The 12,500-nt window shown below is 38.9% G+C and overlaps 1 protein-coding gene across 2 annotated transcripts in view; it reads right to left on the reverse strand.

Moving 5' to 3' along the window:
• Nucleotides 1–12,500, reverse strand: part of tyro3 (TYRO3 protein tyrosine kinase) — a 41,179-nt gene that overhangs the window by 8,747 nt on the left and 19,932 nt on the right. For both annotated transcript variants that reach the window (XR_006407330.1, XM_044374570.1), the window contains exons 9-12: nt 8,726–8,864; nt 8,496–8,619; nt 8,099–8,193; nt 5,292–5,387 (exon numbers count right to left, since the gene is read on the reverse strand). Coding sequence is in view for 1 of the 2 variants with exons in the window: in XM_044374570.1 (XP_044230505.1) it covers nt 5,292–5,387; nt 8,099–8,193; nt 8,496–8,619; nt 8,726–8,864 (454 nt within the window). In the remaining variant the exon portion in view is untranslated. The remainder of the gene's footprint in view (nt 1–5,291; nt 5,388–8,098; nt 8,194–8,495; nt 8,620–8,725; nt 8,865–12,500) is intronic.

Consider the following 12,500-nt stretch of genomic DNA (forward strand, 5'->3'; position numbering starts at 1 on the left):
ACACACACACTATAACACACGCACACACACACTATCACACACACACACACACATCACACACTATAACACACACACAATATCACACACTATAACACACACACATCACACACACACACACTATAACACACACACACACACTATCACACACACAATCACACACACTATCACACACACTATCACACACACACTATACCACACACACTATGACACACACACTATAACACACACAATCACACACACACACACACTATCACACACACTATAACACACACAATCACACACACAATATCACACACACACACACATCATACACACACACACATCATACACACACACGCACACACTATAACACACACACACAATATCACACACACACTATCACACACAATATCACACACACACTATCACACACAATATCACACACACACACAATATCACACACACACACACTATATCACACACACACACACACAATATCACACACACACACACAATATCACACACACATACACAATATCACACACACACACACACTATCACACACACACACACAATCACACACTATATCACACACACACACACACAATATCACACACACACACACACACACACACTATATCACACACACATACACAATCACACACTATATCACACACACACACACACAATATCACACACACTATCACACACACAATCACACACTATATCACACACACACACACACACACACAATATCACACACACACACACACTATCACACACACACACACACTATAACACACACACACACACAATAACACACACACACACACAATCACACACAATATCACACACACACACACACACACAATATCACACACACACACACACTATCACACACACACACACACACACACTATAACACACACACACACACAATATCACACACACACACAATATCACACACACACACACACAATATCACACACACACTATCACACACACTATCACACACACACACACACACACACTATCACACACACACACAATATCACACACACACACACAATATCACACACACACAACATCACACACTATCACACACACACACACTATCATACACACACACACTATCACACACACACACAATATCACACACTATCACACACACACACAATATCACACACACACTATAACACACACAATATCACACACACACACACTATCACACACACACAATATCACACGTGTATGTATGTATGTTGTCATGTATGTTGTCATGTATGTTGTCATGTATGTTATCGTTTATGTTGTCATGTATGTTGTCATGTATGTTATCATGTATGTTGTCGTGTATGTTGTCATGTATGTTGTCGTGTATGTTGTCATGTATGTTGTCATGTATGTTGATGTGTGTGTTATCCTGTATGTTATCATGTATGTTGTCATGTATGTTGTCATGTATGTTGTCATGTATGTTGTCGTGTATGTTGTCGTGTATGTTGTCGTGTATGTTGTCGTGTATGTTGTCATGTATGTTGTCATGTATGTTGATGTGTATGTTATCCTGTATGTTATCATGTATGTTATCATGTATGTTGTCATGTATGTTGTCATGTATGTTATCCTGTATGTTGTCATGTATGTTGTCGTGTATGTTGTCGTGTATGTTGTCATGTATGTTATCGTGTATGTTGTCGTGTATGTTGATGTGTATGTTGTCATGTATGTTGATGTGTATGTTGTCATGTATGTTATCATGTATGTTGATGTGTATGTTATCATGTATGTTGATGTGTATGTTATCATGTATGTTGATGTGTATGTTGTCATGTATGTTGTCGTGTATGTTGACGTGTATGTTATCATGTATGTTGATGTGTATGTTATCATGTATGTTGATGTGTATGTTGTCGTGTATGTTGTCATGTATGTTGATGTGTATGTTATCATGTATGTTGTCATGTATGTTGATGTGTATGTTATCATGTATGTTGACGTGTATGTTGTCATGTATGTTGATGTGTATGTTATCATGTATGTTGATGTGTATGTTATCATGTATGTTGATGTGTATGTTGTCATGTATGTTGTCATGTATGTTGATGTGTATGTTATCGTGTATGTTGTCATGTATGTTGACGTGTATGTTGTCATGTATGTTGACGTGTATGTTATCATGTATGTTGATGTGTATGTTATCATGTATGTTGTCATGTATGTTGACGTGTATGTTGTCATGTATGTTGTAATGTATGTTGATGTGTATGTTGTCATGTATGTTGTCATGTATGTTATCATGTATGTTGACGTGTATGTTGTCATGTATGTTATCATGTATGTTGACGTGTGTGTTGTCATGTATGTTATCATGTATGTTATCATGTATGTTGACGTGTATGTTGTCATGTATGTTATCATGTATGTTGACGTGTATGTTATCATGTATGTTATCATGTATGTTGACGTGTATGTTATCATGTATGTTGACGTGTATGTTGACGTGTATGTTGTCATGTATGTTGTCATGTATGTTGACGTGTATGTTATCATGTATGTTGACGTGTATGTTGTCATGTATGTTATCATGTATGTTGACGTGTATGTTGTCATGTATGTTATCATGTATGTTGACGTGTATGTTGTCATGTATGTTATCATGTATGTTGACGTGTATGTTGACGTGTATGTTGTCATGTATGTTGACGTGTATGTTGTCATGTATGTTATCATGTATGTTGACGTGTATGTTGACGTGTATGTTGTCATGTATGTTGACGTGTATGTTGTCATGTATGTTATCATGTATGTTGATGTGTATGTTATCATGTATGTTGTCATGTATGTTGTCATGTATGTTGATGTGTATGTTGATGTGTATGTTGTCATGTATGTTGTCATGTATGTTGTCGTGTATGTTGATGTGTATGTTGATGTGTATGTTATCATGTATGTTGTCATGTATGTTGATGTGTATGTTGATGTGTATGTTGTCATGTATGTTGATGTGTATGTTGATGTGTATGTTGATGTGTATGTTGTCATGTATGTTGTCATGTATGTTGATGTGTATGTTGATGTGTATGTTGTCATGTATGTTGATGTGTATGTTGATGTGTATGTTATCATGTATGTTGTCATCTATGTTGATGTGTATGTTGATGTGTATGTTGATGTGTATGTTGTCATGTATGTTGATGTGTATGTTGATGTGTATGTTGTCATGTATGTTGATGTGTATGTTGTCATGTATGTTGTCATGTATGTTGTCATGTATGTTGATGTGTATGTTGATGTGTATGTTGTCATGTATGTTGTCATGTATGTTGATGTGTATGTTGTCATGTATGTTATCATGTATGTTGACGTGTATGTTATCATGTATGTTGACGTGTGTGTTGTCATGTATGTTATCATGTATGTTGACGTGTGTGTTGTCATGTATGTTATCATGTATGTTGACGTGTATGTTGTCATGTATGTTGATGTGTATGTTGTCATGTATGTTGTAATGTATGTTGATGTGTATGTTGTCATGTATGTTGTCATGTATGTTATCATGTATGTTGACGTGTATGTTGTCATGTATGTTATCATGTATGTTGACGTGTGTGTTGTCATGTATGTTATCATGTATGTTATCATGTATGTTGACGTGTATGTTGTCATGTATGTTATCATGTATGTTGACGTGTATGTTATCATGTATGTTATCATGTATGTTGACGTGTATGTTATCATGTATGTTGACGTGTATGTTGACGTGTATGTTGTCATGTATGTTGACGTGTATGTTGTCGTGTATGTTATCATGTATGTTGACGTGTATGTTGTCATGTATGTTATCATGTATGTTGACGTGTATGTTGTCATGTATGTTATCATGTATGTTGACGTGTATGTTGACGTGTATGTTGTCATGTATGTTGACGTGTATGTTGTCATGTATGTTATCATGTATGTTGTCATGTATGTTATCATGTATGTTGATTTGTATGTTGTCATGTATGTTGTCATGTATGTTGTCATGTATGTTGATGTGTATGTTGATGTGTATGTTGTCATGTATGTTGTCGTGTATGTTGTCGTGTATGTTGATGTGTATGTTGATGTGTATGTTGATGTGTATGTTGTCATGTATGTTGTCATGTATGTTGATGTGTATGTTGATGTGTATGTTGATGTGTATGTTGATGTGTATGTTGTCATGTATGTTGATGTGTATGTTGATGTGTATGTTATCATGTATGTTGTCATCTATGTTGATGTGTATGTTGATGTGTATGTTGTCATGTATGTTGATGTGTATGTTGATGTGTATGTTGTCATGTATGTTGATGTGTATGTTGTCGTGTATGTTGTCATGTATGTTGTCATGTATGTTGATGTGTATGTTGATGTGTATGTTGATGTGTATGTTGTCATGTATGTTGTCATGTATGTTGATGTGTATGTTGATGTGTATGTTGTCATGTATGTTATCATGTATGTTGACGTGTATGTTATCATGTATGTTGACGTGTGTGTTGTCATGTATGTTATCATGTATGTTGACGTGTGTGTTGTCATGTATGTTATCATGTATGTTGACGTGTATGTTGTCATGTATGTTATCATGTATGTTGACGTGTATGTTGACGTGTATGTTGTCATGTATGTTGACGTGTATGTTGTCATGTATGTTATCATGTATGTTGACGTGTATGTTGTCGTGTATGTTATCATGTATGTTGACGTGTATGTTGTCATGTATGTTGTCATGTATGTTGATGTGTATGTTGTCATGTATGTTGTCATGTATGTTGACGTGTGTGTTGTCATGTATGTTATCATGTATGTTATCATGTATGTTGACGTGTATGTTGTCATGTATGTTATCATGTATGTTGACGTGTATGTTGTCATGTATGTTGACATGTATGTTGTCATGTATGTTATCATGTATGTTGACGTGTATGTTGACGTGTATGTTGTCATGTATGTTGTCATGTATGTTATCATGTATGTTGACGTGTGTGTTGACGTGTATGTTGTCATGTGTGTTGTCATGTATGTTATCATGTATGTTATCATGTATGTTATCATGTATGTTGACGTGTATGTTGTCATGTATGTTATCATGTATGTTGACGTGTATGTTGTCGTGTATGTTATCATGTATGTTGACGTGTATGTTATCATGTATGTTGTCATGTGTGTTGTCATGTATGTTATCATGTATGTTATCATGTATGTTATCATGTATGTTGTCATGTATGTTGTCATGTATGTTGTCATGTATGTTGACGTGTGTGTTGTCATGTATGTTGTACCTTTCCCCAGCATGTGTCCCAGTGTGAGCAGCCTCTCTGGGATCAGGACGTCCTGTAGTTTGTTCTTCAGGTCATCGTTGATGCAGAGACTGTCCACTAGAGGGAGACACACACACACACACACACACACACACACACACACACAGAGAGAGTTAATTTCTGACGTTACAAACATGGGACAGAAAACAAACTTCAACAAAAGTTTTATTTACTAGATTCTCTTTTACATTTTCTCATTTTAAAGTCCAAAAACAGTGTGATTGTATGGACGTCTGTGATGTCTTTATTACCTCAGTGAAATGTTTCCTGATGAGTTTATGGTCTCAATCACTAGTTTCACGTCTTCAACACAGCATGATGTTCATTTAGTAAATTATGGTCCCATTTAGAGTAAAATAGACGATAAAGCAGGCATGCTTTAGGGCGGGGCTACGTTATGATTGACAGGTCGTTACCATGGCGGTGTGCTGTAGTTGGACCCTGGAGAGCTCCTCTCAGCTCCATCCTCTCGTGCGAATATGGTCACTTCTGGCTCCAGAAATCCAAGATGGCGACAAAATGCCAAACTTGAGGCTTCAGAACGGGAGTCCACAGACCAACGGATGACGTCACGGTGGCGGCGTCCATTATTCTAATACGGTCTACGGTCCAACTTCAATTAAAATTCATTTTTGTCCAGAAATCAGTTTATCTTTGGTGTCACAAGAAGAAGTTAAATGTGATTTGTGTCTGCAGTGATGGCGCCCCCTACAGTTGTGTCCTGCAGGGAGGTTTGGACATCAGTGCTGTTATTTTATTGGTCCAGTGTCTGTGAGGGCGGGCACTAAAAATAGTTTGTATGTCAACATTTCTCTTTCACTCACTTTGACTCTGATGACTCAGCAGGTGTTTCAACAACATGAACTCAGTGCGCTGCAGTAGCTGCTGGTTAAAACACGTCACATGACCACAACGCCTGCAGTTTGAATCCAGCAGGTCTTTGTTGCATGTCGCCCCCCCATCTCTACTGTCTCCCTTCATTTCCTGTCATACCGACACTGCCCCTATAATAAATGCCTTTATTATATTATTTATTGATTAAAATAAATACATTGTATATATATGTATATATATATATATATATATGTGTGTGTGTGTGTGTGTGTATATGTATATATATATATATGTATATATATATATATGGAGGGATGAACACCATTCTTCCACCATTGGGGGGGTGAGAGGGGAATTCTTTTTCTCCACTTTCTGTAAAAGCTCAAACAATGTAAATCTGACGTTCTCAGAAGTGGCGTCTCCTAGCAACACCGCCTCTCAAACATTAGTCATCTGATGCCATGGTAACGCCCACCGAGACACCTGAAGCATACACACACTTGTTCAAAAACAGTTTTATCCTCTTTAGAAAAATGTAGAAATGTGCATTTTAAATGTTTTCATGGAGCTGCTGAACCTTCATCAACATGTCGGATTCCTCCGTCGCCGTGACGATGAATCAGACAAACGTCTGGAGGTCAGATGACATTTCTTTCATCCTCTGAGTTTCACCTCACTGATCAGACTCAGAGTTACAGTCTGTCTGCAGCTGCAGGTCGGGTCTTATTGTTTTGTTGTGGGACAGTTTTCATTGGCTGACAGGCAGCAGGTAAATACAGGCTGGCTGAGTGGAAACAGGTATGAGTGTTTTCTGTAAACAGCGACTGTTGAAGGACGTTCTCTGTCTGTCTGTCAGAAACAAACTGCTTCCTGCTGATTTAACTATCCTGAAACATCAGAGAAACTTCACCACAACTCTGATATTTTAACATTTCCAGCAGCTGCGAACTGATCAGACTCAACATCAGCTGATCAGCTCTTCAGTATCACGACTCTGTTCTGTAAACCTGATCCATCTACTGCTGGTATCAGTCTCTAATAAGGGAGCTGGTGCTATTTTGGAAATTATTGCTCCGTTAATAAGATTTGAAGGCTTACAGAAGCTTTGATTGACAGGTCAAGGACTCGCACTGAGTCACACTGTTGTGGCAAAATTTCACTAAATTTAATGTTACTTGATAATGATACCTGTTAGCACAATGTAGCTAAAGTAGCTAATGTTAGCCCAAGTGTGCAGCTAGCCCAGTAAGCTAGCGTTAGCTTGAGTCGGAGGTAGCGCGTTTCCAGAGCGGGAAAGGAAACATCCTGCACTCCTCACCTGGAAGCTCGTAGCTCCAAACGACCAGAAGCTGCAACTCTGAGCTTCAACCAACAGGTGATGTCACACCTTCGCTACGTCCAGCTTTACAAACAGACTGTGATTGTGATATATAATCATCCAGGACCTCCTGCTAGTTGGTCCAGAATACGTCCACAGCGAGACGTCCAGGAGGATCCAGATCACATGTTGAACCGGCTCAGCTGACTTCAGGGAGCTGTGCTTCTCCTCGAGTCCTCGTTCTGTCTCTAAACACGTTCTCTCAGTAACACACGTCCAGCAGAGCGTGTGTGTTGAACTTTGACCTTCAGCCAACTGATAGATGATGAAGAACCAATAACGATTGTTTCTGCACGATAACAAACTGACCTGATTTTCTCTTTGGTGAAACTTCCTGGTTTCACACACTAGAATCCAGCGTTAGTTAACAGTAAACCTGACGGATTAGATCTGCTAGTTGATCTTCTAAACATGTTGTATGTAATAAGTTAATACTGATGTTTTCAGTATTTAGTGAACGTTGCCTGCAGTAAGAACGAACCTGCACGTTACTTCATACGTGTTCAGATTAATGTGCTTTGAAAAAGTAAATGTCAGCTGTGATGTGAAGACTCACATGTGGACTCCTGCAGCTCTGCACAGTTTCTGTTGAAGGATCGAGCCGCCGTGAAGGAAACCGAACTCTCCGGACCTGCAGACTCGAAGGCCGAACTGAAGACAGGAAGACAGAAAGAGTCTAAGCTGGAAGACGTTAATCTACGTGGAACAACCACTGTAATGACATGCTGTTTATGTTCCAACATCATTTCAGTTCATGCAGCAGTTTCCGTACAGTTACAGTGCATGTTGAGCAGTTTATATATTATTCTGTTTGTGTTTGATGTGTTTAACGTGTTCATGTGGTAGCAGGTAATGATGTCTTTAATTCACTGAACACGAGTTAAAGCTCATTAACAGCTGCTCTCTTCCTCTTTCTTTAAAAATATGAACGGTGTTGTTGAGACTTTTCGTACCCAAACTGCGTCTCTTTCTCGCGGCGGTGAGCGAGCACGGTGAGCAGCAGGCCCGTCACGGTGGCCACCAGCAGCCCGAGCAGGAGACCCACCCACATGTGGCTCCGCTGGGCCGGGACCTGCACTGAGGGGCCACAGGGAGCAGCCAGCCAATAATCAATCAATCAGTCCATAAACTCATGATTCAGTGTAAAGCTTCACACGTATGACGACTGTGTTGATGTGAGTACCTGAGGCGGGCAGCACCAGCACCGGCGGGCTCCAGGGTCCGCAGCCCACCGCCGTGCACGCCGACACCTGGAAGGACGCGTTGAAGAAACGTCCTCCTCCAGACAGCTGAGCAGAGTTCTCCTTGAACAGCAGCGGCTCCTGGACGCACGAGACACCAACACATCATTTAAAGCTGTCTCCTTCCTGTCAGCTGCACATTCATTCATTCATTCATTCATTCGTTCATTCATTCATTCATTCATTCATTCATTCATCCTGCAGCTGAAAACATCCAATATTGATGATTATTGCGGTTGAGAAGAGTTTGATCACAGTTTGATCAGCAGCAGAGACGAAGCCTGAGATCAGAAATGTTTTACAGTGAAACATGTTTGATCAATTTCATCATTGATTCATTATTGTTTGTCTTTAAGCCTTTTATCCTGTTACTACTAAACCACTACTACTACTACTACTACTACTACATCACAACTACTACTACTACACCACTACTACTACATCACTACTACTACTACATCACTACTACTACTAAACCACTACTACTACCACTACTACTACTAAACCACTACTACTACTACTACTACATCACTACTACTACTACATCACTACTACTACTACTACTACTACTAAACCACTACTACATCACTACTACTACTAAACCACTACTACTACTACAACATCACTACTACTACTACTACTACTACTACTAAACCACTACTACTACTACTACACCACTACTACTACTACTACTACTACTACTACATCACTACTACATCACTACTACTACTACTACTACTACACCACTACTACTACTACTACTACTACTACTACTACAACATCACTACTACTACTACTACTACTACTACTACTACTACTACTAAACCACTACTACATCACTACTACTACTACATCACTACTACTACTAAACCACTACTACTACTACTACTACAACATCACTACTACTACTACTAAACCACTACTACTACTACTACACCACTACTACTACATCACCACTACACCACTACTACTACTACTAAACCACTACTACTACTACTACTACAACATCACTACTACTACTACTACTAAACCACTACTACTACGACTACTACAACATCACTACTACTACTACTACTACACCACTACTACTACTACTAAACCACTACTACTACAACATCACTACTACTACTACTACACCACTACTACTACTACTACTACTACTACTACTACTACTACTACATCACTACTACTACTACTACTACACCACTACTACTACTACTACTACACCACTACTACTACTACTCCACTACGACTATTACTACTACTACTACTACACCACTACTACTACTACTACTACACCACTACTACTACTACTACTACTACTACTACTACATCACTACTACTACTACACCACTACTACTACTACTAAACCACTACTACTACAACATCACTACTACTACTACTACACCACTACTACTACTACTACTACTACTACTACTACTACTACTACTACATCACTACTACTACTACTACTACACCACTACTACTACTACTACTACTACACCACTACTACTACTACTCCACTACGACTATTACTACTACTACTACTACACCACTACTACTACTACTACTACACCACTACTACTACTACTACTACTACTACATCACTACTACTACTACACCACTACTACTACTACTAAACCACTACTACTACAACATCACTACTACTACTACTACACCACTACTACTACTACTACTACAACATCACTACTACTACTACTACTACACCACTACTACTACTACTACTACTACACCACTACTACTACTACACCACTACTACTACTACTACACCACTACTACTACTACTCCACTACGACTATTACTACTACTACTACTACACCACTACTACTACTACTACTACACCACTACTACTACTACTACTACTACTACTACATCACTACTACACCACTACTACTACTACTACTACTAAACCACTACTACTACTACAACACCACTACTACAACACCACTACTACTACTACATCACTACTACTACATCACTACTACTACTACTACTACTACTACTACACCACTACTACTACTCCACTACTACTACTACACCACCACCACCACTACTACTACATCACTACTACTACTACATTACTACTACTACACCACCACTACTACACCAGCACTACTACACCACCACCACTACTACTACTACACCACTACTACTACATCACTACTACTACACCACCACTACTACTACTACTACTACTACACCACTACTACTACATCACTACTACTACACCACCACTACTACTACTACTACACCACTACCACTACTACTACATCACTACTACTACTACTACACCACCACTACTACACCACCACTACTACTACTACTACTACACCACTACCACTACTACTACACCACTACTACAACTACATCACTACTACTACTACTACATCACTACTACACCACTACTACTACTACACCACTACTACTACATCACTACTACTACTACATCACTACTACACCACCACTACTACAACTACTACTACTACATCACTACTACTACTACTACAACATCACTACTACTACTACTACTACTACTACTACTACTACTACATCACTACTACTACTTCACTACTACTACTACTACACCATTACTACTACTACTACACCACTACTACTACTACTACATCACTACTACTACTTCACTACTACTACTACAACATCACTACTACTACTACTACTACACCACTACTACTACTACATCACTACTACTACTACACCACTACTACATCACTACTACTACTACTACACCACTACTACTACATCACTACTACTACACCACTACTACTACACCACTGCCACTACTACATCACTACTACTACTACTACACCACTACTACTACTACCACTACTACATCACTACTACTACACCACTACTACTACACCACTACCACTACTACATCACTACTACTACTACTACACCATTACTACTACTACTACACCACTACTACTACTACTACATCACTACTACTACTTCACTACTACTACTACTACATCACTACTACTACTACACCACTACTACATCACTACTACTACTACTACACCACTACTACTACATCACTACTACTACACCACTACTACTACACCACTGCCACTACTACATCACTACTACTACTACTACACCACTACTACTACTACCACTACTACATCACTACTACTACACCACTACTACTACACCACTGCCACTACTACATCACTACTACTACTACTACACCACTACTACTACTACCACTACTACATCACTACTACTACACCACTACTACTACACCACTACCACTACTACATCACTACTACTACTACTACACCATTACTACTACTACTACACCACTACTACTACTACTACATCACTACTACTACTTCACTACTACTACTACTACATCACTACTACTACTACACCACTACTACATCACTACTACTACTACTACACCACTACTACTACATCACTACTACTACACCACTACTACTACACCACTGCCACTACTACATCACTACTACTACTACTACACCACTACTACTACTACCACTACTACATCACTACTACTACACCACTACTACTACACCACTACCACTACTACATCACTACTACTACTACTACACCACTACCACTACTACATCACTACTACTACTACTACACCACTACTACTACACCACTACTACTACTACACCACTACTACTACTACTACACCACTACTACTACACC

Source organism: Thunnus albacares, chromosome 15 (genome assembly GCF_914725855.1).
Source record: "Thunnus albacares chromosome 15, fThuAlb1.1, whole genome shotgun sequence".
Classification (NCBI taxonomy): domain Eukaryota; kingdom Metazoa; phylum Chordata; class Actinopteri; order Scombriformes; family Scombridae; genus Thunnus; species Thunnus albacares.